Source organism: Aquila chrysaetos, chromosome 5, assembly GCF_900496995.4.
Source record: "Aquila chrysaetos chrysaetos chromosome 5, bAquChr1.4, whole genome shotgun sequence".
NCBI classification, from domain to species: Eukaryota; Metazoa; Chordata; class Aves; order Accipitriformes; family Accipitridae; genus Aquila; species Aquila chrysaetos.
This window is the reverse complement of record NC_044008.1, coordinates 25,589,113-25,616,893: the sequence shown is the minus strand read 5'-3', so window position 1 is coordinate 25,616,893 and position 27,781 is coordinate 25,589,113. Positions and strand designations below refer to the sequence as shown.

The window sequence follows — 27,781 nt, the reverse complement described above, 5'->3', positions numbered from 1 at the left end:
GACAAGGACTGTCTTATCTGCACGGATCCTGCCCTTGTCATTGTCCTACCTGAACCATGTAAGAATATTCCTCACAAGGAGGTGGTTATACAGGGTTATATAGGATAATGTAGGAAATACTAGGAAAAGAAAGGCCATCTATATTTTCAGATGCCTTCTTATCCCAGGCTTGACCTAGAGGCAGCACAAGAAAGCTACAGTCCATGCCAGAAGGATTGCTTGGTTTTAGCAAAAGTCATCTAGCATCTGGGGGAGAGATGTATGAGGGACAATGGCATCTGAACCCAGGCTTTTTAATTTTACACAGTACAGTTCATAAAATCCACACGTCCTGAGAAAGAGTAATCTATGTGCCTCCCAGAATAATTTATAGCAAGTCCTACAGTAGGACAGACACAGTTCATTAGTTCAAGTATGAAATAAATTATGTTTTAAATTTTGAACTGACCCATAGTACATCTATGACAAAAGACAGGTGTATTAGTGTGGCATTTTAAAGCATCATGGTTTATGTTATTGTAGTGTTTCACAGCCAGCTGACAAGTACGGCAGTCATGTATGCTCCAGAAATTTGGAGAGGACAAAGCAGCTAAGAGATGAAAACCCTCTGTTGTTCAATGCTCTGAGTATAAAGAAACTGAATGCAAAATATTTCAGATTCAGTCCTTTACTTACCACGTATACCAAGAAACTGTGAAACTGTTATTTCAGGAAATAGCCAAGACGTTTTATAGCTACTGCACATTTGTTGCCTGTGACAATTGGACTTAATCCAGCACCACAAGATTTGTTACAAAAAAATCATTACTTTGATGACAAACATGCTTACCAGTATCATAAATTGGTGGTGATACTTACCTTCATCTTAATAAAAAATACCGGAGGTGTCAGCCTGTTTTCTGATATGTGGGAGCAAATTGTGCATTTTCAGTTGATTTGAGCAGTTGACATAGCAAACCACAGGTTTTATTCCAGTCTCTGGTTTAATTGGAAGCTTTCAGCATGTACTCTAGAAGTGTGGAAAAGGGACTTGTTTTTCAGAGTTCTACCTCTTCTAGTTATGGAGGTTTTCACACCTTTACACACAGCAAGTCTTTTAAGGCTGTTGCCAACTTCAGGACAGTTAGCAGATAAGGGAGGCCTTAGCAAGACTGACTGTCTAGCTCAGCTCTGCTCAGGGTGAACTGAAGTGCAGAAGTAACTCACGCCACTCTGGCTACAGTTGGTCGTAGGGGAAGAACTGTGCAATTCTGTCCTCATCTTTTAATTTCAAATTTTTTTTCATATTCTTGACCGTTGCTGGAGTCTGAAAGCTAATTTGAGAATACGAAATAAAAAAAAACCCCACCACAATAGTGTAGGAGCTTGCTGTACTCCACACACACGTACACACACAATCCTCCACCCTTCTCTCCTCCCTCCCCTGTTAAAAGTAGCTATCTTGCTAGATAAGGTTGGAGGGTATTTTTGGTACATTCACAAATCACTCAGGAGATGAATGAGCTTATTTGCTCCAAATGGTGAAAGTTCAAAGTATTTCATTTATGCTAACAGTTCATTAATGTAGCCACTTATGTGTGCTAATCCCACTTATTAAGCCTCCCTGTCTCCTATTAATAATAATTTAGCTAAATATGAGATGTTTCAACAAGGTTATTCACACTTTCATATATAATTATGCTTGATATAGGTATGGGATCTCGATAATAATCTTCCTTTTCACAAAGTCTTTAATCTAAATAGAGCTTGGAGTGCCACAAACTGCACTAGGTGCTGCACAGGCTATGTTTGGCTGAAAGACTCCTGTTGCTGAGCCGTCTGCAGAGTTCTTATCTCCAAAATCCCCGGATGAGTAGAGAAGTGCTGTTATCTTTCCTGAGCAGATAGAAACCTGTAGAGCAGAAAAACAAAGGAGCAGAACCCACAAAAGCACTTACACAACTTAATGGGTCCCAGGACCTTCAAGCAAACTCTGGGAGAGAACAAAAACCAGTGAACTTTGCAAAGGAGTTGGGCAGAGGACCTGAGTGTCCTATTGCTTATGTGAGACCTTCAGCTAGTACACAAAGAGTGGCCATTTCCTTCTTCAGCTGTGCTTGAGAAGTGAGCACATTGCCTGTACCTTGAGAGATGATTTAGACCAAGATAGTTAAGCCTTGGCAGCCATGGTTGCCAGATATGTTTTTAGGACCTGCCACAGCTTTGTTCACCTATGCTAGTAGTTTATTTCCTTCATCCTCCACGTAAGTAGTCAACTTTATGCTTCCCCTCTCCATGTCCAAGAACAGCCCTTTTCTTCCTCCTCCATACAAGTATCACATCTTCCCTTTCTCCCCAGCACAGTTCTGCCATCTCATTGATCTATTTTCCCACCCTCATACAGGGTAGCCCACCTTCTCCATATATAGCACTTACACAATCAGTCGCCAAACCGCACTGTGCAAACAGCCTGCCTTTCTCTCCATTCTCCTGATTGCTGGCAACATCACCCTACCTGCATTCTCTCCCAGCTGTCTCACAAGCACCCAAATCCTGTTCTGCCAAGCACCACAGCAGGATGAAAGGTGTCTCCTCATCTCCACCAGAGAAGAAGGAGGAGGCCAAATAGAGGCATCCATGATCCTAGGTACACGGAAGGACTGCGACCCCGATTGCGCATGGGCACCCGTCAGTCCTGCAGGGAGGATACCGATGGGGAGAAAGAGGGAATGTCTGCCCATCCCTAACCCCTGAGGGGTGTAGCACTTACCTCAGGACCATGAATCTTACTCCAACAGCCAGGCATCTGAAGGCAATATGGAATGAAACTCCACACCCATGCACCAATGGCCCTTTGTGGATTTAGCTCCTAGTAGTTCCCTCAAGGTGGCAAACCAGGGAGAAGATTCAGCTTGAAGATGATGACTGAGTGCATGTACCTATGTAGAGGCATCTGGTGTCACTTGAGATGCCTCATGAGTTTCATGCAACTCGTTAAGGCTGTAGGTCTTATCGAAGTCCCGAGGCAGATCTAACAACACAGTATGCAGGTCATGGAGGTTCTCAGATTCTCAAATAGCACTAAATGCCTATATTTAGGAACCTGGATTCAGCCCTTAGATGTCTCCATGTATGTGAGGTTTCTAAGTTCTCACGGTAGTCAGTAAATATCCAAATTGAGACACACAATAGCATTTAGAGAGCTATTCAACACATCCTGCAAAGCAGACCCTGGCATTTGGTCACAAAACACTGACCGGTTCTCCATGAGCTATAATGGGACCATAGTCATCTCGGAGGCCCTTACATTTTTGTGTCTTTATTTGCAAACTATAGCCGCTCCGTCGAGACAATCTAAAACAGAATCAGGAATTCAGCTTGGGCTTTTCAAGGACAGCCACAAAACAAGACAGCCTACTGATTCTGGTAGGGTGAAATCATGTAACCTAACACTAAGGATTGACTATCATCCTGGTATTTGCCTGAATTATATTATACAGTATTTTAAAATGAAAGATCACAATAGAAGTGACAATCCAGGCAATCAGATGGCTCTTCACACATTGCTGCTGATTCATAATACCAACTGGGAATGTTTCAGTCAGGCTGATTTAAGTAAAAAATACTTACTGGCCAGCTACCTGCTCACACATGACCAAACCCCTCTACGCTCCTCATCAACATTTTCCCATGCACGTTCCCCCACCCTCCTTGATCCTTCCCTTTCTCCACTCTGGTCTCCCTCCAAATAATCAACCAACCCTTAGTTATTTTTCCCATTAGTTCCAGTTTTCCTATATCTGTATCCAAATTTGGTATTTTTGATACAGTTACTCAGGTAATCTTGACCTTACATGGTTTTACTGATATCATTACCTAGGTACTGCTGGCACTGCAAGTTCCTCTCCCCAAAAGACGCCACTACTGCCCTCCAATTATTGTGAAGTTTGGCCGCCCCTCATGCAAGTCACCCTTAACCAACTGTGAAACACAGCCGGCCTTCACAGCACTATTTGTAACTTCTGACAGCTTCTCACTCTGCTCTTCGTTATGTCCCACAACATAATGTCTCATGTCATGTTCAATTAGATGAACCTCGAGCCAGGGCCCAGTCTCTCCCTGCATACCTTATACTTGGCTGCTTAGCTTTTGCTTAATTGGTCCCTAACCCTTACCTTAACCGTAAAACTTACTTAGGGATTTTGCTTTCTCCTGAAATTTAGTTCCATGGAAATGTTTACATTTTCTCCTGTTGTATTTTAAAATAAGCAAATGATGTTTGATAAAAGCATAACCTAATGGCACACTCATTAATTGCAGACGGAATATTTTGATGTTCTGATGGCAAACACCATTGGTTGTCTTTTTTTCTGGCATATTTAAATGTGCGATAGTTTATGTCATCACCCAGGACCATATCTGTAATTAAGAAGACCTCTAAAGGTCTCCACTGTCTGTGCTGAAGGCACCTACAACAATGTAATCCAAAAGTGTCGTTTGGCTCAGAAAAAGCAACCATTCTCTCTCCAATGGTTAGTAGATGCCTAGGAAAGCAGAAAAGAGGACTGGTGTATGATACTTTCCCCAAGTAACCTGCAACCACTAACTAATTCTGAGTTCAGGAGATTTACCGAGACTGATGGTACGTGTCCATTTAGTGACCTTTAAAGAATCTTTCTTCCAAACTCTTGTTGGTCTCCCCTTGAACTCTCATAAATTCACTGAGTCCAGAATACCATTGCCAAGGATATCTCCACAAGCCTTACTCGCATTGCAGGAAGAACTTTGGGGTTGGAGCCTTTTTTGAACTTAGCTCATGCCAGCTTCATTTGCTGTCAGCAGTTTCTTCTGTTGTACAAGTGAGCAGTCATTCCCCATCTACCCTGTCCGTGGTCTGGTCTGGTTCTACAGACCTTGACTGTAAGTTGTCTCTTGTCCAGACTGAGGAATCCCAGGCTCTTTTTTTTCCTCAAATTCCTCAAATATATTCCTCCTTGTTCCTTAAACTTAGAAGCCATCCCACCTCATCTTTGATCACCCTTGTTGTTCTTTTTGAGAAGAAGAAAGTTTTGGGATTTGTGTGTGTGTAGTGAGAAAAAAAAAAAGAAAAGAAGAGATCCTAAAGAATCATTTTGTATTCAGTCTGAGTTAGAAGTGGCAAGAGAGAAGAGGATTATGGAGTGGCATAAGTAATGCTCTCTGTTTTGTTCTCTATTTGCTTTCTAATAATTAAGAATGTTTTTGCCTTTTTTTGACACCGGTGCTGAGCTAATATTTTCATACATCTATCATAACCCCAGATCTCACTCCTGAGTGGTAACAGTAATCTCAGATCTCATCATTTTCCTTTAGAACCTAGGATTCTTCTCTCTACATGCATCACGTTTTTGTCTGTGTATATTAAATTTTATATATTTCAGTTGCCGCAGTTGGTAGGCAGCTCTGAAGATTTAATAGCAAACAAAGATATGTATGTTTTCTGATTACATTTTGTTCAAATTTAAGAAGTTACTCTTTCTAGCAATAGATGTTTTGAGATCTTAGAAGCTATTACAATGGAATGACTGCCTTAAATATTATCAGATGTTAAGGAGGAATACTGTTTTACTCAGTTAGTCCTTTCCCTACTTGAGAAGCTTGTGCCTTTTGTTTCTATGTGCTAGAAGCCAACATCTCTGCCTCTGTTTATTTTCCAATCAATGTACCAGCAACATTGGTGGTACTGTCAAAAGGAGGATGAGCTGTGAAGAGTTTATTTTGCGAATACCTTGAATGCTGACAAATAGTGACTATTTTTGAGATGGGTTATGGCATATCAACATACCCTTGTTGTTCTGTTGCCGTTTACTTTTATCCCTGGCTGAATAGTTGATTTCAAAAATACTTACATATTTAAAAGCAATGAGAATAACAGCAGTCAAATACTAGGTCAGTTCCATAATCTAAGTTGCTTTTAGTTCTAGTTCAAATTGAAACATACACTCTAAAAGTGGTACAATTTTCTATAAGCAAAAAAATACAGAAAAAAATTATAAACATGCATTTAAGAAAAAAAATCTGTGCTTCATTTGCCAGCAGTAAAGTGTTCCTACCACTCAATATGCATTATTTGAAAACTCCTCTGTGCAGCATCATCAACAATGTTTACCCAAGCATGATGATTATGATAAATTGTTCCAGGGACTTCATATCTATTGTGCTTGTAGGTCGACACTTGCTGTAATAAGGCGGCCACCAGATTCACAATGAAAGAGAAAAAAATTGGTAAATGTGATGTCAACATAGGCAATACTGTTTGATTTGATCTGCGAGTGAGCCAAACCAAGTTGCTTTTGGCTGGAATTGACCTAGTAGATCTCAGTTTAATGGCTGGTTGCAGGGAGGATTTACTTATTAATTTATTTACTATTAAATGGGCTATTCTTAAAGCCTGCCACATACATAGGAACTGTCTGTTTACTCTGCATGACCAAATGTTTGAGTCTATGCATGCCTTTAATACATAGCTTAAGCATGCACTGGAGTTTTCCATTTTTGCTTGCTGGTTTTGTAAATATACATTTCGGTTTTACTTGTCCAAATTTCCTACCAGGATGTACCCTGTCTTTAAAAAGAAGGTAGCAGAAAAAGAGCCTTTTAATCACCACCACCACTGAAAACAGTGCCTTATTCTGCAGTTACTGATTGAAAGAACCTTCTTCACTGTGATAGAAAACTTTTCTTTACACTCCGTAACAAGAGCTTTACTGGCAGTAAGAGCCGCAGGAGAAGGGGACCCGTGAAATTGTTACTTGTAAACACAGTTCACTGCATGGGTGACATGAAAGACAGTGGGCTGCTTACATTTCTCAAAGTGGAGGGCCAAATTCAGTGCCTGGATAGGTTGTAGAGAAGCCGGGAGAGGCTTTGCACCAGGCTGCCACCATCCCTGGCATTCAGGCAGACCGGCTTCTACCTGCCCCTCCAGAGAAAGGCGAGCAAAAATAAGACCTCCCAGGAGGTCATACTACCCTGTGTTTGGGGACTGGGGGGGGAATCGGATGTTAAATAATTCACTCCTGCCCACTCTTCATTTATCATTTCAGGAGTTCGCTTTACCTGTCTCTGTGGGAAACTACTGTGTTGCTAACAGGTAACCATGCAGTGAGATGATAATGCTAGTGTGGTCGTAGCTGTGCTTTGTGTTCCCAATTTTACATTTAATAATCCAAGCAGAAATGAATAGGAATGCTAAACAGGAGTATGAAAAATTATTTTCATTTTCTCTGTTGCTGCATAGCAGGAGGGAAAATAACCAAATGCCCCTAGAGGCATATCCATTTGTCTAGAACATCGGAAGGGATTTGCAGCTGGAGTCGGAGCATTTTACAACATGGCCATGCCTCTCACAGAGCTGAAAGCATAGTCAGAAAGTCAGCCACTGGTGCACACAGATAGGCTTCGTGTGGAAAAATAGCACCAACCTTCATGGAAAATGTTGGAAACACTTGTTTGCAACAGGTGTTGAGGAGTAGTAGTGGGTGTTGAGTCGTAGTGTTGAGTGGTACACTGCAGAGAGGTAAATTGTGACTGAACAGCCACAAATGAGTATGAAGGAAATGTAGACAAATTTGACTCAGTGCTCATATACATGTATATAAAACCAGTCTGTTCAAAGTTTGCATTTCAGCCCATCTTTGCTTTTTTTTCATACTCTGTAACCACTCTGCTTGTTAAATAGTGGGGTTAGAAGGTCGTTCTTCAGCAGATTTAACAAGGGGCAGCTGTTTTGACACTGAAGGAATCAGCCAGGTACAGGCTGGTTTTGCCAGAAGAGACAGAGTTTGTAGAGAGATACAGTTTTTATTTCAAGATCAGCTGATAAAGCTCGGAGAAACAGATACCTAAGATTTCTAGCCCAGAAACTTTTCATTAGATCATCTGCTTTGCCAGAAGATGTGGTATTGAAGCCTTTTCCATGGCTAGGCCAGACAGATAGCTGCTTAAAAGGACAGGTTTAAACCATGCTGTCTTTAGTGCATCTAACAGACCAGTTATTTTCAACTGGTTCTTACTGAGAAGTAAAATAATAAAACTAGATTATGTGAATAGACTTTGTCTCTCACCTAGTTCTTCCAAGGGTCTGATGGCACCTGGCTGCTACCAAACTGTCAAGTTCTGATCTTCTTCTGAGAGGAAAACATACACCATCTACTGTCCTTGGGTTTAGCTTCAAAAAGCAGTTGAGTTATACCTTCTGTTTAGCAAAGGGCCAAATAAGAGGTTCAATGTCACCATTTTTCTTGTCCTTCTGTGTTCTTGGAGGCAACCGAATGAGGAAAGTAATGGCTCAGACCAAACCCCAAAATGAAAATAACACTACACAGAATGAAAAAAAATGGAACTCCCTTAAAACATGGAAAAAATAGTCTTTATTTATATGTTAATAAATGTTTAATGATCTTGAAACTCTAACATGCCAAACAAAATTGAGGTAGACAAAAATACTGGCTTTACTTTCATTTTGTCTCTTAATATTACAAAAAAAAAAAAAAGGTTTGAGATCCTATGCTAATAATCCTCCATGCAAAGGGACGTTTAATATTAAATACTCATGGGAAGAAGTTCTCTGAAAAAAACAGTACTCTAACCAGAGAGATCTGACACATTTGACTTCAGCATGACACTTAATGAATTTGGGTTTTGGTTTTGTATTATGTGTCTGCATGATATTCCTAATGGTAGTAGTTATAACTATTGCCAGGACAACACACCTTTTGCACACACCTTTTTAATATTTTGAATTTACACGTGGGTTTCTCCAGCAAATTAGAAACTAAAGGTGGAAGTCCACCAGATTCTTTGTTAACGTACTGTACCATACGTATCGAGACATACTGGTGGTATAGCCTTCATATAGGAAAGAAAGAAAAATAAAAGCTGCATGTAAACCCAAAAAAGCATTTGACAAATATCAAAGACAGCATTGAAAATGAAAACATTTACCACAAGAGAAGAAGATAAATGCAACAGGAAATTGACATTATTCTGAAAGAAAACCATAAGCACTCAAAACAAGCTAGAAAAAAAGGTGAACAAGACATGGAATGACTCACCCTGGAAAATAACAAGATTGTCACACTACAAAGGAAAATACAGTATAAACACTGAGGAGAGGTTCATTTAGACTGAGAAAAATGTAACAATGGATAAAAAGAGCAGATTTGAAGAAAATATTTAGTACCAGATGACAAGTGTAAAAGAAAGCTGAAATTTAAAAAAATTTGAAAGAAAAAAAAAAACAAATGGGAGAGGCTTATCAAAAGGGGAAAGTGTTAACAGAGAAACTAAACAGGGACCAGTTTCTCATCAAGACTTGCTAATGTTCCATAAAAGGACAAGTAGAAATATTGTGTAATGGAAGAGAAGCTTTATGTAAATCTACAAAATATTTACTAAAGTGTATAGCAATAAAAATAAGTCATATTTTCATTGCTAAGTCATCAATAACAATAGTAAGTTTTAAAGAAATAGAAATCTGCAATGTTAACTAGAAGTCCTTTTCATATCTGCTTGCTATTGTATCACGTTGTGGGTTATTTATACTTCGTATAGGAGAAAGAGGAAGCAGTAATAGAAATCATGTTGTTAGAGCTAGTGAATTGATTTGCTTGACAAATTTCCTTATTTCCAAATTAATTTTAGTGAATTTGGCTTGACACAGCACAAGCTAAAACGTCATGACATGACAGCTAAAGGTGAAGATGAACAGTGTCACCCTACCACAGCCAAGCGTTTCCTAGACTATAGAGAGCACTGTTCAAAGCAGCTGTAAAGTACTATCACATCAGGATATTATAATTTTATTCTTATTCTGACCAGGTATGCATATGCACTGAAAGGCCAGAGATGAACCTTCTAATCCATCCTTATTACCTCGTTATTACAGGCTATAAAACTGCAGATGGGTTAGTGCAGACATTTGTGGTCATGTTTTAAGGAGACTAAATTCTTGATGTAAAGGTTTCAAATGATGAAGAGTCTAATACGTTCACTGGTAATCTGTCCTAAATGTTTATCATTCATCTTGTAAAATATTACAGTGTATTACCTACTGGAAGTGAAAGTTAACTATTGGCATAACGACCATGCCAGGACCAGATTCTCTCTGTGTAGTGGAAAACTGTGGAAAACTAGGAAATGGTTGCGCAACTTCTGAACACAGTGCTTGCCCTTCGGTGTGGGTGTGTTCATGACGGGCAATTTGTTCATGGTATAAATAAAAGGGAATTCTTAAAGAAACACTGTAAGAAAGGGAGCACACTAACCTATCTAAAGCTTTTCCAGCATCTACCCAAGCAGGTAACCATGTCAGCAGCTGTTAGAGGCGATCCTTTAGCCTTGTCAGACAGCCGCAAAGCTTTGGCCACAGTTGAGAACCTGGAGATGAAAAGGCACCAAACTGCTCAAAAGCTGGTCCCCGCCAGGATGGAGGGGGAATGTGGAAGCTGCTGCAAGCTCACGTGTACTCATGAGCAACACAACTGAGTTACATCTACCTACCAGCTTGAGAGGAAACCCAAGTGGAGGTATAGCCCGAGCACCACACATTACTGCAGTCCTGCAGGCATTGGCTTTATGCTGTATAATAGTACCTACACAATTGCTATGCAATAGTGTATAATTCTTATTCCTACTGAGAAACTAAGCCAATTGCACAATGGTGTCAGAGCTGGAGTTTGTCTCAAACATATTATCCACGGGTATTAGTATTTTGTGTTGCATATGCGTATCAGTGTGTGCATGTTTGCATGTGTATGGGTTTGGAAATCACTGCAGTTGTTTCCTGGCATCTAGATTCTTTCAGTAACATGAAAATCAGCTGAATAAAATCTTAACAACATCTTCCCTTAGGACAATACTAAAATATTTTTTTATTGGTGGAGTTCAGCACATGGAACTTGTTTCTTCCTGTGATACCGGAAGTCCGTTTCACAAGAACTGTCATTCAAAGTTAATTCTTCTCCTAATGAACCAACCTCTATTGTATGTAAACTGTGTAGTACCCTGAAAGATGCTGACCTTGCATGAGAAGACACGTCTGCAGTCTGCTTTCCAAATACAATCAACTGCTTGAGCACCTCAGCACCTTCTCCTCTAACTTTTGTTAGCTCAGAAATTTCCAATTTGCTTCACGTCAAGATAGCTCCTAATGTCCCAAACAGCCAGGTAGAGCAGGCAGACATCGAAATGAAAAACTGACACAGGAGTTTTTTCTGTTTCCCTTGAAGGACCAGCTGGCAGAAGCAGCTCCTGTGCTTGAGGACTAAGAGGCACGGTAGAGCAGGGTACCTATAAAGCACCAAGTGTTTTTACATTTAAGTTGCCCACCATTAGAAGTCACATCACATCCGTGCTGGGTAGACAGATGGTTTCACTCAGATGGGAACAGTATCACAAGCACAGAAACCATTCACACGGCTACTGGGCTGCACTTTGGCGGACCTGGGATGAAGTGGAGGATCGCATGTGTCTTTTCACGCTCCCAAAGCCCAGAGTGTTTGTCAGGGGTGCTTCTAGCCCCCCACCCGCCTCTTCACACGGGGACACCCAAGTGGGCTCAGCGCAGCACAGGAAGGCTGCGGGGAAGGCAGGCCCACCCTGTCCCGTGGCACCCGCTGTTTCTTTCCCTTAATTTTTCACTTCTTGTTTGGGTGGTTTGGGGTGGGGTTTTTTTTTTTTTTTTTGGTCGTGTTTTGTCTTCCCGAAGAAACGGTGCCAGTGCCTGCGCCCTGACCCACTTCTACGGCGGATAATGATATTCTGCTGCTCCAGCCCCCTTCCCCCGCTCCCCCCTTCCAGTTCCCAGGGAACACGTACCCTCCTCTCCGCTTCCCGGCTCGGGCAGCAGCCCGCAAACGCCACCTACTTACAGGCCGGTACCGCTTACCAGCCCCGCCGGGCTCCCCGCGATCGCTCTCCCCGTGACCCGCCGCCGTGAGCGCTTGCACAGTCCGGCCCCGAGCGCACCTTTTGCCTTTTAAAGGGGCTTCTCCGCCGAGGCGCTCGGCGGCATCCCCGAGGGGCTGCCCCGGCCTCCGCGTCCCCGGGGTCGCACCGGCCGGTGCCTCACCGCGCTGCCCTCCGACACCCCAGACACCCCACAGCCATCCCCTCCCCTCCGACACCCCAGGAACCCCACAGCCATCCCCTCCCCTCCGACACCCCACAGCCATCCGCTCCCCTCCGACACCCCAGACACCCCACAGCCATCCCCTCCCCTCCGACACCCCAGGAACCCCACAGCCATCCCCTCCCCTCCGACACCCCAGACACCCCACAGCCATCCCCTCCCCTCCGACACCCCAGACACCCCACAGCCATCCGCTCCCCTCCGACACCCCAGACACCCCACAGCCATCCGCTCCCCTCCGACACCCCAGGAACCCCACAACCATCCCCTCCCCTCCGACACCCCACAGCCATCCCCTCCCCTCCGACACCCCAGGAACCCCACAGCCATCCCCTCCCGTCCCCTCCCGCCGTCGAAATAAACTTTGCTTCGCAGGCCGGTGGGGGGGTGGCGGGGTGTCCCGGGGGGGGGGGGCTGCCCCCGCGCGGAGCCGCTCTCCCCCCGCTTTGGCGGCGGCGAGGCGAACCCCTCCGCCCCCCCCCCCCCCCCCGGCCCCCGGTTTCCTCCCTCCCGCCTGTTGGGTGACGGGGGTTTGGGGGGGGGGGGGGGGGGTGTCTGCCCCCTCCCGCCCGCGGGCGCGCGCGCACACATCCCCCCCCCCCACACACACACAGACACGCAACGCACACGCTCACAACACACGCGCGCAGACACACTCACACGCGCGCACACGTGCGCGCCCGCCCCGCAGCGCGCGGTCTCCGCCCCCCCCCCGCGCCCAGGCACACAGACACAGACACGACACACGCACGCACACACACACACTGAGCGCACACACGCGCAGCCGTGCACACACACACACACACACGCACCCCCTGCCCGCCCCCCCCCCCCCGGCACACACGCACACCGCCGCGCGCTCCCCCGCAGGCACTCCCGCCCTCGGCAGCGCGGCCGCTCGGCGGAGCGCGGGGAGCGGAGCGGAGCGGAGGGCGGGCGGCCCCGGCGAGCCCCCCGCGATGCGCTGAAGCCGAGCGGCGGCCCCGCCAGCACCCAGCGCCGCTGATCCCGCCCGCCCGCGGCGTGGGGGCGGCCGCCGGGCGCGGCCGCGGCGCGGAGCCGGCTCCCCGCTGGGGAGGGGTGCAGCTGCCCGCGGAGGCAGGCAGGCAGGCAGGCAGGAGGCTGAGAGGCAGTCGGACAGGCAGGCAGACGGGAGGAGGCTGAGGACGATTTGGACATGCTCATTCTAGGGCGCTTGGTTGCCTGCATCCAGCTCGTCTGTATCCTCAGAGTGGGTGAGTGATGCCTGCATGAATTCCCCTCTGCGTTTCAGACCAACTTTTCTCCCCGGGCTCCGGTGGGCTTTTCTCCCTCTCATCCCCTTTGCTTGGAGCCGCAGGTGCAATCGCCGGCTGCTCCACACCGCGGAAACACGCTGCCAACACCACGCGTGGGAACGTTTCCCCTACCCCTTTTTACCTCAGCCGCCCGCTGCCGGGCTCCGAGGATGCGCGGTACCCCCACGCCACCCCCGGCACCGGCGGGTTGCTCGGAGTGGGGAGGGGATGGGGGGGTCGCCAGCCCCCCCCCCCCCCCCTGTGCTCCCACAGCGGCGTCCGGCGCGGCGCTCCGCGGCCCGGCGAGCCCTCCGCACGGCCCCGCCCCCGCGGGGGGGGGGGGGGGCGCCTGTGGCGGGGGGGGGGGGGGGGGAGGAAACCCCCGCCGAGCAGTTCGAGCTCCTCTGCGGAGGCGGGATGTGAAATTGTACTTCAGCCTCTGGCACGAACTGTTTCGGAGAGAACCGGGGACGGGGGCAAAATTTCCGTCCAAAACCTGACTCGTTCGCCGAGAACGGGCAACGTCGGTGATTGCCCTAAAACGAGGTGTAACTGCTGCCTCGAAAAGCGAAATACAAGCCGCTCGTTCACGTGGGACCCTGCCTACAGAATATGGATTCTTATATAGATTTTAGCAGGACTACTTACATAACCAAATTCATTTTCAACTCATTCAGATCTGTGCAACTGGAGTGCATCCTAAAAATCATGCAGCGCTCTGTTACTCGGTATTATTATTATAACCGGCGTGAGTCAGTTGATGCTCTTGGAAGTGCTGTCTTAAATACTTCGTCAGATAAGTATTAGGAGCTTAAGTAGTGGGTTCTGTGTCGTATCGAATGATCGTTTTGAATTTATAAGCTGCTGTCAAATAGATCACTAGAAAATACTGGTTGTTTTCTTGTATTTAAGCGTGAGGAACTTGGGAGCTTCAGCTCATTATGTACAAAACCAGTTTTACAATAGATCTCTCGTGATAAAGTAGGCACTAACCTACATTTTTCACCCAATAGGTGGTGCTGCTTCTGAAACCGTGAAGCTCTGTAAACAAAGATCGGTGTTAGGTTACTCGGAGTGAAAGCATTTCGTACCAAGTTCTGCTAGTTAGGGGAAATTACTTTTTAAAATTTGGTCGCGTGAAAAATATTTTTACCTCCTTTCTGAAAGTATAGTGGAATAATTCAACTATAAATTTGATGAATGTAACTGACCTTTAATTAAAATGTATGATCTTTGTAAGGGCATTAATAGCATTTTAATGGCACTTTTAAACTAACCTATTTCTAAAAACAGGGTACTTATTCTAATACAATTCTCTTATACTAGTTTGGCAAAGAATGGCCTGTCATAAAACTTTTGATAAGTTTTCATAGCATCTTTCTTATGTTGGCAACCTGCTTCCTAAAATCAGATGCACTCCCAAGACTATTTAAAGGACAAAATTATCAGGTGTTTGTGTATGTGTTGGAGGTATACAAAAATACGTGAGTACAGATCAAGTATACCATGATATGATCATAATGTGATACAACACAATTCAATTTTGGAGACCAACTTCAATGTTCAGTTGCTCCTACCACCTTGCAAGCAATGCAAGATATAAACATAACTTTTTTAAGGAAACCTATGGGTTTTTTAATAATTTAATCTCATGTCTTTTTAGAAATAAGGTGGGTTTGTATAATGTGATATTCAAATACATGGTGTGCATGTGTATGTTATATAATGAATTTAAAAGATGTCAGGATGGGAAAACAAGGTTTTTTACTCACACATGAGGTATAATATAAGTGGGGCTACTTTTTTTTTTCTCTGGACTGATACACTATTGTTTTCAAACCTGACCTGAAGGGGACACCCTTTCTAGATGTGACGGATGATTTGGTCTCAATGGTGGTTCATTCTGAAGACTCATGAGCTAGGCTGCTCAGTGCATTCAATGATGTAATTGTTCCCCAAAATGAATACCCTGTACAGGTTATTACACTGATTTAATCAGTTTTCATTTGAATATGTTCCTCTTTGAGTATCTCTGCATAACTAAACATGCTGTCATCTGATAGTATTAGTTCATAGGAGTAAATATTTTGTTAGAATTTTGGCATTATTTCCTTTTGGTTTTTCATTAAAAAATAAAATAAATGATTGCATGCTACCAGTGTATGGGTCCTAGGGCTTGGCGACAGAGGAGGACTGGGTCAGACAGGCTGGCTCTTACCGTTAGGTATTTCTGGTACGGAAGAAACCAGACCCAGGGCTCTGTGAATGGGTCATTGCTGAAGAGCATGGCAGTCTGCCTTTGCATTCTGGAGACTATGCTTACTAGTTCGAGGCTAGGCAACATGTAGATCCTGGCCTCATTTGCTTTTAGTTTCAAAAAATGTTTTTGAGTACTCAGCTGGTCACGTACAGAGCTTTACAGGAGGTCCCTTCTAATGAATCTGTTTGGGAGGTTTGCTGTTGCCTCTAGGAGATTCAGCAGGAAAATCTCAGCCTCCTATGTGTTCAGGAAAGAAAAGGCGGTCAAATCAACCTCACTGAAGAAAAACCTATTAGAGCAGACGGAGGCAAAAAGTTCTTTTGGGAATGACAAGACAGTAACAGTTCGTTCTCTGTGTTATTGAAGAAATGCTTAGGGGCTTGATTCTAATATCCCTGCTGAGATATGAATAGCACCTTCCTCCACAGTGTTACTGAAGCCAAGTACTGATGTAATTATTTATGGAGCTGGGTATTATCTGAGTATTCTCAGTGAGTGCCATTCAGTGAAGTTCAATGGAACTACTTGTGGAGCGAGATGCTATTCAGTCACAAGTGAGGGCACATGAGAAGTCCTATGTGATTGATTATTTGTGGATACTACTGTGTAGTTAGAATACAGATTTCCTATGAAGTTCCTTCGGTTACTAAAATTAAAGGAAAAAAAAAACCCCACTCTGTGGACAATTCACTTGCTTTTTCACATTTTTGTTTTAAATGAGAAGTATATGAATCTGTAATCTTCAGCCTGCATATATATCAGGCTGAAGATATTCTTTGAAATTCTGCCCCAGCTTACTGATGTGTTCCATGTAACCTCCTGAAAGTCAATGGGGTGTGCCCTTTTTGTAGCTTTTGTCTCATTGTGGTTATGGAAAAAATACCTGGAGTCTTTTCAATAAGTAGACTATTTATGAATCTGTGTAGGCAAGAAAATGTTAATAGAAAAAGGAACATGTTTTAACAAATTACATTATAGTTGTGGCTAGATTTGAATCAAAGAGGTGTAAATATTTAGGCAAGACTTAAAAAATATTCCCTGCTCTCACTAGCAAAATGTATGGATAATTTTCCTCAAATAATGTAGAAAGTCTCACCAAAATTAGCTCATCCACACCTTACTACTATCACTGTCTGACCTCAGCTAGGTCAGACTGCTTTCAAAATGCAGCTAATTAAACGGTGAATTGTTTAATTAGTTGTGTCTCACTTTAATTTTTCACTATCTAAAAAAGATCTCTTTCATTTTTAGTTTGTTTCTGGCATCCCAGTACCATGACTTTATTCACACAAAAGTAGTAACGTTTCCCTAACTATTCTAATTTTTCTTACACAGCTGACATCAGGACTGTATTTCCAAGCTAGCAGACAGCATACATCTCACTACCAACAAGAAAAGCAACTTCTCTGCGCTCTTTACTGGATGGCCCCAACTAATAATAACGAGAATCTGAAAGACACCATTGGCTCAGCTTTCTAAATCGAATCCCACTTTCTGTTCATGCTCATGGCCACATGCTTAGATTCAGTAAGCCCTTAGACTGTTAAAGGACTATGGGATCAGATCCTTCTTTTTCGCACTAGCCTCTTATTTTAACAATATTTTTGCAGGCCAGATACTTGGCATACTTCAAACTCAGTTACATCACAGTAATATTACTGTATATTATTTTTAATGCTTTAGCATATTTACACGTAAGACGACATGTTCCTATGGATGATGATACATAGTTCCTATGGAGAAATTTAGTCCTGCCATATCTAAAACATAAGAGCTAAAACAAAACCATCTGTTTTAACCATATATATTATAACCATCTATATGTCTTGCATTTTTGTACCATAGAGATTGATATATACCAAAATCTAAATGTATAATATGGATTTATTTTAGGTTCAAATACTGGCAGGTATGAAAAGTTGCGCAGAAATGAATGACATTTTAAAAGTTAATGTCAGTGTAACCTAGTATTTATTCAGCACGCTAGTCTGTAGGACGTATCTAAAATAGTTAAAGCTGTAGTTCCAATGTTGAATCAATACAATGTATAACAAGAGTTTTCCGAGTTGTATTTGGCATCACTTCATCCCTAAATGTACTCTTCTATCTGAATTCCTGGAGAGAAACTAAATAATATATATAAAAATAGGGTGGTCATTTGAAAATATTATAATCTGGATTGTAAATCAGGATGTTAATTTATGAATGTAAGTACTTGCCCATTTCTTAAGGAAGACGATTTCCTTCATTTTCTGGGCTCATCATTTAAGTGGTCACTTCCCACTATGAGTTCTCTAATTAGGAATTTAAGGGTGAACAGATTCTGTTCTTTCGCTGACAATTTCAATTCCTCTTCAAACGTGCTGTGCTTCTCAGTATTCCCCATAGGGCCTGGAAGTCTGCGGCAGTTCCGGAGCCCCCCGTTCCCATTTAACAGCTCGATTCTCACAGCTTCGTGCACCATTTATGTGGCTTTCCTGTATGAGACATCCTTTGGCTATTCAGTAAGCTTCTTTTCCCATAAAGACAAAAGTTACCTTTTTGAATACATGTCAAGGCTTCTGCATTAGAAAGATAAATCAACAGGAAGAAAAGGACTTACAGTATTAAATAAACAAAATCCACTAAATGAAAGATAGCAAATTTTTCAAAGAGGCTGGGACTGTAAATGAAACTTGGCTCCAGCAGGTTGTTGAGGAACTGTTGGCAGCAGAGTACTTTTGTAGGAAGGTATGGTGCAGGTTGCTTGTTGAATACAAATTACTGAAGTCGGTCAATTCAGTCTTGAAGCTCAGGTGGAAATAACTGGAGATTTGAGAAATGAGGTGAGGGTTTATTTTACTTACTTTGCATTGTGGGCTGATACTGTGGCACTCTCTGGTTGAGGTGAAATAATAGACTTTTCAAGAAAACAGGCACTGTGAATAAAGCATCATGGATTATTCCAGATGTGACATGCCTCTCAAAAGCTCCTATTACCTTCTACTTCTTGCCCATACTTGACTTCGATTTTCTTTGATCCACCAGAGGTAGCATATTTCACCCTAGAAATCAGTATTTTTCATTACTAATTGAAGACTCCAGGAGCTATTGAGTTAGCTAATTTCAGAAATCATTGTGGTAAAAGTCCCATGGATGACAAAAATACTATCCTACATCTGATAAGGAAAGCTCAGCACTGAAAGTAGGATGGCAGTGGAACTTAGGTGCCTGAACCCAAAATTTTAATTAAAAGGGTCCCTAACTCAGCTAGAACCTTTCATGGCTTCCAGGGAAGCTTTCAGGCAGGTACAGTTCCTCTTCTGCATGTGCCTTACCTGACCCTATTATGTGCATCTCAGTGACTATTTCCCTCCTAAGTTTAACTGGGATCCAAACCCAAGTGTTCTTTCAGATGACTTCCCTGATCCCTAAGTCAGTAAGGCTTCCCGAAATAGATGCTGACAGGATCAGGTGTCTTGATCCGACTGCTGCTGCTGCTTCTGTTTAAGACAAAGGACAAGGTGACGGCTGTGCCACTTTCTCATGTTGTGGCCCAGTGATTGAAGCATTTTACCAAGACAGTCTAGAGAGAAGACCTGTTCTGAGCTAAAGGGATTGGAACTTACATCTCCTGTCTCCAAACTTTAGGTTTTGTCAGATGAGAGGACTCTTCATACTTCTTGCTTAAGATCAAGCATTTTGGCTTTTTTTTTTTTTTTTTTTTTTGAAAGGTCAAAGGCTAGGAATTGCAGGGAAGGAATAGGGAGAAGAACAAATAACATCAGTTATGCCACTGCATAAAATCATAGCTAACCTACTTAAATATTGTTTAATATGTTCCTCTCATTTCATAAAGGGCACAGCAGACTTGTAAAAAGAAAAGTAAGAAAATGGCATCAGGGAATATCACAGGTATCTGTTCTGAGGAATGACTAAATAAGCAAGGACTCCCTGTCAAGAACTACAACAACTTAAGAGGTTGTTTTGTAGAGCATTATGAACTCATGAGTGATGGGAATCTGTTCTTCACTGAGTCTTCCAATATAAGAGCAATGGGACAGCAAATGGAGGCAGTAGGACCCAGATTTAAAAACAAATAAACTAAAAGGTTAATTTGTCCTGCAACAGGTGATAGACTTGTGAAACTCTGCTGTAGGTTGCTGTGAGAGCAAAACGTTTTGAGAGGATACTGGACAAGATCTTGAAAGAGAAACCTACTGAGGGTTGCTAAGCAGATGGAAACTGCATCCATTTCAGGAATTTTTGGAGCTGGAAATGGAGCCTGGGAGAGTTTACAAGGAAATTTTCAAGCATATCACACAAGTTTGCCTTTTTCTTACTGTTCCTTAAGCATCTGCTTCAGGCTTTCGGAGGCAGAACTTTGAATTGGAAGGATAGTACAGCAAGAGAGGAAATATGAGTTCTTATGCCTGCTCCTACTCGATATTTCATCATCCACTTGCTAAATACAATGCATAAATCACTACCACTGCCTTTTCTCTGGTTGTGCTCTAAAAAGAGCAGGCTTTGCTCATTTCTTTGAAAGTTCCAGATACATACTCTCAGAGGGGAGTTCTAGGCTGCACTTCTGGAGGACCAACCTCCCAAAGGTGAGCAGAGCTCAGATACTTTTTCACCAACTCAGCATTTTACATCAGCTGTCCTGGGCAGCTGAATACCATTTGGGCAAGCCAGTTGCTCGTTACTGCACTCAGCTGCCTAGCTCACCTAAAGACAGTGTAGGAGCCTGAACTTCAAGGCTCTTGAGCCTACTGCTAGTGCCTAACAGGTGGGCCACTCAGCTAAATGCTGTCTTGCATCTGGGCTTTTGTCTAAGTCAGGGCTCTTGAATACACCATTTACACTGCACCTCCAGATTCAGCAGCTAAAAAACAGGCTAGACATGACTTGGCTACTTGGCATATAAAAAGCAGTATTTCCTTCTCTAGATTTTTATAGCATCCAGTTAGACACACAAGGTAATACTTTTTTTTTTCCTATAACCCTTTATGTTTTGCTAAACTTAAGAGACTGTAGTTACCTGGAATTTTTTTTTCTGTGTGGTGTTGAAATATTAAAGATCCTACTGTGCAGATAGCATTCAGCAATTTATAGTTCTGTATGAAGATATTAAGACTGCTCACCTGACTAGTGAGAGGTTTCATTAAGAGTTTTCAGGAACAGTATATCTGTTAGTACTTTGGCTCTGAATTGTCATCCTTGTTGCTGAAAGATTTCTAAATACTGGATTATATATAAATATAAAGCAGGTAGCATTTGAAGAGGTATCTGTCTTCACTGCCTTATTTATCTGTTTGCTGAGATAGGATGACAGTAAAAGCAGTGAAGAGTTGATTAAACAATAACTTCAGAAAGAGTGAAAGATATCTAGAGTACTTCTACTGTATTGAAATAGCGTTACAAAATTGGTCTTTGAAATGCTGTAAATAAAGGGTGTTACATAAAAATAAACGAAATCAAATGTATCTTAGTGAATGAAGATGTATATTTCTGTAAATGCCGTAACAGAATTTGACAAAGAATTCCTGACTCATCAAAAATTTCCTTAGAAATCATGACATGTTCTTTAATTGGAATAGATTTGGGGGGGGGGAGGTGGGTTATAAGCTATCCAGGCCAAATTAAAATTTTGCTAAAGTAAATGGAAGGATTTAGTGACTTCATTGAGATTTAGACTGGTTTGTATCATAATTCTTCAAAATACACTTTTCCAAATATAATGCTATTTTTCAAAGCTGTCAAAGCCTTGGAAAAGAAGAATTTGTAATGTTCTGCAGGGGCAGCTTATATTGAAGAAACTGAAAGCTTTTTGAAGGCTAAAGCAAGTATTTTGAGGAAAAATTAAGCCTTTAAAATCAGTGTTTAAAAAAAGACTTGATTCTTCAATTGCTTTATATGCTGAACTCCATCATTTCAGCAGAAGTTCCCAGAAAGAAAAACATCTGCTTGCTTAGACTAAATAGCTAATGATCAGAGTAACAGCTGGCTTTATAGAAGTGACCTGATATTACTCCAGGCAATTTATCTTCTAGCTCCATCCCCAAACTGACCAACTGTTTCATCCATTTCTAGCCATTTGGAAAAATCTTTTTGTTCCAAGTGTGTGTCAGTTGTTCCTATCATTTCCTTTTGTAACTCATCTTCTGATAGGTGTATGTATGTATGTTAATTAACAAATTTGGCAGGCTGGGACTTCCTGGGAGGCTAAGGAGCCTTCTGCCAGCCCCCTGGAGCACTGCTGTTAGGTGTGGGGGACATTTCATGTTACGTGGTGCACCTGCCACACAACCCATCCACCCATCGTCTGCACAGAGTTTGGGGTGAGTCCTGTGTGGGCTGGGACTACCTTTTTCCTTGTAATCTTTGATTTTTGGACAGTAGCTTTGCATTTCATGTATCTTGCAATGTTGCAGAAAAATCCCAAGGAAGCAGGTTCTCTTTGGGTTTTTGTTTTGTGTTGTTTTGTTTTGTTGGGGGTTTTTTAACAGACCTTAGGTTTGTGTTAAAAAAACTGTGTAGCACTGTAGGTACACAGATCATAGTAGAGTTACTCCTGGCTCATATTGGTGGAACTGTGTGTGAATAAATCCTGGATGAGCAGCAAGGAGAAAAAGATCCAGAAGAGCTATTTAAGTTTTAGGATAGTGCTGACACAAAACCAAATGGAGATAAACTGGCAATGTGCAAATTTAAGCTGAAAATTATAAGGTTCCTAACCATTACAGCAACGGGATTTTGGAAGGTCTTTCCAATGCTAATAGTAGGAGCAAAAAGCCAACCTATTTATTTTTTTTTAAGAATAGAGTACAATTTTTTTTTTTTTTTTTTTTTCCCAAGATCCTGTGGCTCCTGCAATAGGAGAGAACCCCATCATTGATCTAGGAGTTACTAGCAGTGAGTACCATGGTACAGTTTCAACTGTGCTAAATAAGAAAACTGAGCAGTGTGCACCCGGCTGTGCCAGCCAGCTGCCCACTGCTGAAACAACATAAAACAGTCATTCCTCATGACAGACTCATACATTTGTAAGCTGAAGTACTGGGGACTGAGTGGTCACTTAGCATCTCCAGTACTACTCAGCATTTCAAACTGCACTGAGTAGTAAAACATCATAAATCTATCCAGGAAAAGAAATAACACCTAATGTAAAGTCAGGAGACTTAAAAATGTACATTTTGGGTTTAATTATTTTATTTTGAGGCTGTTGACAGTTTGCTATTTTAAATAAGATTACTTGTATAAGCACAAGGTAGAGAAGCCTCCTTTAAAGAAAAGTATTTGAAATCTCATGTGGTTGTATGACTTCAGGAGCTAGGGGTTTAGTTAAAATACTAGCTATTAGAAGATCTTTGAGAACTGGCAGTGCTCTCGCTTTCTCACATGATACAACCATAGGAAATTCCAATTCATTATATTTCAGTGTCAAATTTTACATTGGCTGAATTCTGAGAGTATTCCTAGGCTCATCCACCCATTTCTTGTTAATCGTCTCCATGTCCTCCTCTCACATTCTCATATAAATGGTTTGGCCTCCCCGATAGCCCTGTGAACTCTCTCGTCACCATGTGCACATTTCTCCAAAGACATAGGCAGTTACATGTTGGTCTACTAATGTAAAATTAGTCCTGCAACTTTGTAAGGGTCCTCCGTGGCAGGTTTCTGCTCCCCTTTTAAAGCGTGTTTCTTACATATCTGATACAATTCCTCTTCACTATTTCTTCCTGTATTTTGTATTATCACTAACTTTCTCCCCTTCTTTATTTGGAATGAAGAAAAAGGGATTCATATTTTGCTTACTGCTTTATCTGAATGGTAAAAAAACCACAAACACATAAATCAATATAATATGCATTAGAACTAAACAAAACAATGGGTAAAAAATGTAAATTCCTTTTTTTTCCTCTGAGTTTTATTTTCTGCACAGTTGTCTAATCAGTTCATTAAAGGTTTAGTTTTTGGTATCTCTTCATAGAGACAGAAAACAGATTCTGTATTTAACATATATATATTTGAGCAGGGGTCAAGTCAGTATTACATTCAACAGAACTCATTCAGGAATACTTAGACTAGAAATCATTCTTTTAATCCATTAGTGAAAAATGCATCCATACAAACAGATTATGGGAAGCTATCCTTTAAACTGAGTATTTTTCAGTCTTTTCTGGTTTGTGCTATCTACTGTGGGATTTGTAACACATGAATCAGCAGAGAAAATATGTTTCCGTGTGGCAGTGTTCTTCACTGTATGGGAAATTCCAACCTTTTTGTGTGAGGTGGTAAGACTGTGACACAAAATCTGCTGAAGATTTGTCTGAGTAGTGGCTGGACTCATGTAGGGAAAGATGACAACAGGAACAGATATATACTGTTCATGAGGAATATGTGCACATCTTAAATGATCTGATTAGCTTTTGCAACTATTTAAGTGTTTACAGATTCATCAAATTAAAACAAATTGCAAGTGCAATTTAGAGCAGATTAAAAATACCCTTATTGCCCTGCTGAATGGGAGGAGACAGGTTCAGCTAAATCAGGTGAAGCTAATAAGGCAGTGATGCATAATGGATAGTTTCAGGTTACATGCAGTGGAATGAAATAGAAGCAAATGCATATGGAGCAAACAGAAAATGTAGTCTTGTTTTTTGGTGAATAAGGTAATATGATCAGCTTTTTCTAGTATGATCTACGCATTCTATTACAGTTGTAAACAGTACATTTGAATAAAACTGTAATCCAGGTTTTCATGGAAAAATTATAATTATTGAGGGGTTTTTGCTCATCAGTTAAAGAATTCCTTGGACATGCAAGAGTTTTTCTACATGTATGAAACCCCGGTCCCCTGCAATCTGTTGTTCACTTGAAAGCAACAGGAAATTTGACCCACTCAAAGTAGCTTTATGGTTAAATCAAAGAAGAGGTTTAGTCACCTTGCAGTGGAACTCAAAATGCTGGGTTAGGCATCCTGCTTGTCATGTACAGAGCACGAGAGTTATAGGCACCTGGACTGGGATTAATAGCAGCAAGCATGTCCAGTGCTGGGACATGCAAGCCTGGCTGGTAAGATAAAGATCAGTGTAGACAAGAAGGTATAAAAAAGGAACAAACTGTGAAGTGTCTCTTCAGGACACGTATTGGGAATAACTGTGCTGAAACATTTTGTTTAGATGGCTAGACCCGACTAAAAATATCTTGGAATTCAGAGTTGTTGATCTTATTACTCCTAAAACAGCCATAAGATGTTGATACTGGAGACTTCTCATAATCATCTAATAGTACAACATTTGCCAAAGAAACAGGAGATGGCAATCCTAAACCTTTCCCATGTAAGTGGATTTGAACCACAGCTGTGGAGAGCAGTATTATCCACAGCATGACAGAGCACTGCAGTTGAGGATGGGCAACAGTGCTGACATATACCCCAGCTGAAGTTGGGAACAGTAGAGAAAACCTAACTACCCAGTCTAATGGCCGAGATAAGGTGCTCCAGCGCAGCGTTCCCAGGTGTCAGACTAGATTTTCACCCTCCTTTCTTCACTGTGCCCCCCCCACCCTGCCCCAGAAGCAGCAGCTGCTGCCTTGTGCAAGCGGTAAATCCCTGGTCTCCTACTTCTGCTGTGGCTCCCCCCGCATCTCCCCCCACCACACCCCCCCACATCGGTGTCTCTCTGTGGTTGCAATAGTGCATCTCTCTGCTGGGACGGATGCAAATGTGGATGAAGGCGTTTGGCTGCGGAGGCAGCCTGTACTGCTGGAAGGGCCACTCTGTCTGCAATGGGGGACAGGAGACAGGCCGGAAAATATGTTCTGTAGGCTGGGTTAAAGCCTTGGGTCGGCAGTTGGACCATGGTGGGTTATGTCTCTCAGTGAAAGGAGTGAGACAAGGGGTTCCAGTCCCTGTCAGTTTGATTATTTCTGTCTTTTACCTAGCTGCTATCAAATGTAAAAAAACCACCAGGATTTCTGTTGTCTCCTGTAGTTTTGAAACCTGCTGAAGAATGCTGCTATATCTCCTGGATGGGACGGTCTGATGCTTATCTAGGTCTTCTGGGTATCTCTGAATAGCCACCTACTTACCCCAGATCCTTGAAGTCTGTGCATCTTTCAGTCGTTGACCAGTTCCTATTCTTTTATGTTGCAGAAACTGAACCAGTTAGACATAAAAGTGTATTGTATCTCTCCCAGAAAAGAAAACTGTGTAGCTATATCATTAGTCTGTGTAGGAAACGTACGCATTTGCACCACCCCTGTTGGAATAGCAGGAGATTTTCTGCCGCAGGCAGGTATGGCAACCGAGTGAGCAACAGCTGCAGTGTCCTGGAAGAAAATACAGCGTGTGCTCCTTTTTGTAGCAAATCAGCTGCTTTAGATGGCATAGAGACAACAGATTCATTTCCCCGGTGAGTCACTAAGCCTCCCTAAAGCCCAGTATCTCCAAGGCTTTCAGCTGAGGTGGAGCATATTACACTGCTCCCAATACAGCCAAAACCTTAAAGGTTTAGTCAAACCTATAATTAATTAATGCTTGTGTAACACTTAGAAGATGTAACTTGCTAGATGAGCACTAAGGCTCTTGCTAATGATTTTAAATCTATGAAGCAACTTCCTAAAAACCTTTGAAAGTGGCAATTATAATGTTCTGTCTTAGATGGAAAAGCTTTGATCACTCCAGAGCAGGAAATAAATGCGTGACTTAAACTGGAGAGATACAGCGACAGAACAGCGGCAAACTGCTAAATACACTGGTGTGGCAGAGGGCCAGAGGAAGATTTGCTGTTGCTCCTTCCAAAACTCGATTTGAAGCCATTTCAGTATTTCTGTATTGCATAAATGACTGTGAAAGTCCTAGGAAGTCTGCAGTTACATGTACTTACATGGTCTGAAGATAAGACTTAATTGAAGAATTTTATTTTCATGGCCTCTTCGCTTCATTATTTTTTTTTTTAATTTCTATGCAATTACAAGGCTACATTCTGATACAGCGCTAACAAGGCTACATTCTGATAACAGTGCTAGAAATGATCCTGGCGAAAATATTCTGACCTGTCCTGTCTTACGTTCCAAAACAGATAATTTAGTAAGATTTAAAAAACCAAATTGGTAAGATTTGTAAAAAATGATAAAAATGTGTCTGAAAGCCTATTGTTTTCTGTTCAAGGGTAGGAATATTTTGTAAAGAAACTGACTACAGCTTGATTTTGCCATGGTGTTTCGAGAGCAGTATATGTGAAGCTGCATTCTTTGCTTGACTGGTGCTGGTTGTGGGTTTGGCAATGGCATCCACCAAACTGTTTCCCTAACTTACTCAATTTTTCATGAGGTGATTAAAATTAAGGAGGTTCTTTGGTATAAAGCAGTGTAGTGTTTGCTTGTAAGTTTTCTGTACTTCCTCAAATAACTTCCAGTTATTCATGGGTAGAAGAAAGAAAATAAGAACATTTTAAGAAAATAAAAAGGCATTATAGAAAGACTCTGTTTTTAAGGATGTAAGGATAATTTATTTAAGCTAGTGTCATGCTGTCACATGCAGATAATGTGTACCTGTTGAAGGCATCTTCAGAAACATTTTATTTACTTTGATTAATTGCTTAATAAATTCTCCCTAATAGATGTTTGAGCAAGTGAAAAAAATACTGCTCAAGTTGCTTCTTGAAGGAATGAATATTATTGTAATGGTTTTATATTATAGCAACAAAATAAAGTTACATCCAAGTAAAGTGAGGGGAAAAATCTATCTCACTACTTGTCTGTAAGCTTTCCACTGAGGGATTAAATGTTAGTACTATGCCTACTGATGCAATACCAATATACTTCAGAAATCTTACAAACAAACATATGAGAAATATATAACTAGTTATGGGAAATGTAGCCATTTAAATTACGCATTATACTTATTCCATGGACAGACTAATCCTCTAACTGGGCTTTTACATGTGTTTGATATTTAAACAGAAATGGGATCTGAGGTTAAACTGACATGTGGAGATGCTGTATAATCAGGAAATTGCTATCATTTATTATTTATGTATTGACAACATCTGAGTGCGTTTGTCAGTGACCAGCATTTCGTTGTGTAAGGTACCGTATGAACAC

General features: G+C 42.0%; 1 protein-coding gene and 1 long non-coding RNA gene across 7 annotated transcripts in view; one reads left to right on the top strand and one right to left on the bottom strand.

The window, feature by feature from the left end:
• Positions 1-9,430: 9,430 nt before the first annotated feature.
• Positions 9,431-11,943, bottom strand: LOC115341722. Its single transcript, XR_003923497.1, has 3 exons — positions 11,892-11,943; positions 11,041-11,463; positions 9,431-10,398 (listed from the first exon to the last, which is right to left on the bottom strand). It is a non-coding gene; the product is annotated as an uncharacterized LOC115341722 (long non-coding RNA).
• Positions 11,944-12,973: 1,030 nt separating this feature from the next.
• Positions 12,974-27,781, top strand: part of PTPRZ1 (protein tyrosine phosphatase receptor type Z1) — a 152,883-nt gene continuing 138,075 nt past the window's right edge. For 3 of the 6 annotated variants that reach the window (XM_030015112.2, XM_030015111.2, XM_030015110.2), the window contains exon 1: positions 12,974-13,386. In XM_030015112.2, coding sequence (XP_029870972.1) covers positions 13,329-13,386 — 58 coding nt within the window. In that variant the 5' untranslated portion in view covers positions 12,974-13,328. The remainder of the gene's footprint in view (positions 13,387-27,781) is intronic. The other 3 variants (XM_030015114.2, XM_030015113.2, XM_041123985.1) reach the window with 1 other exon arrangement.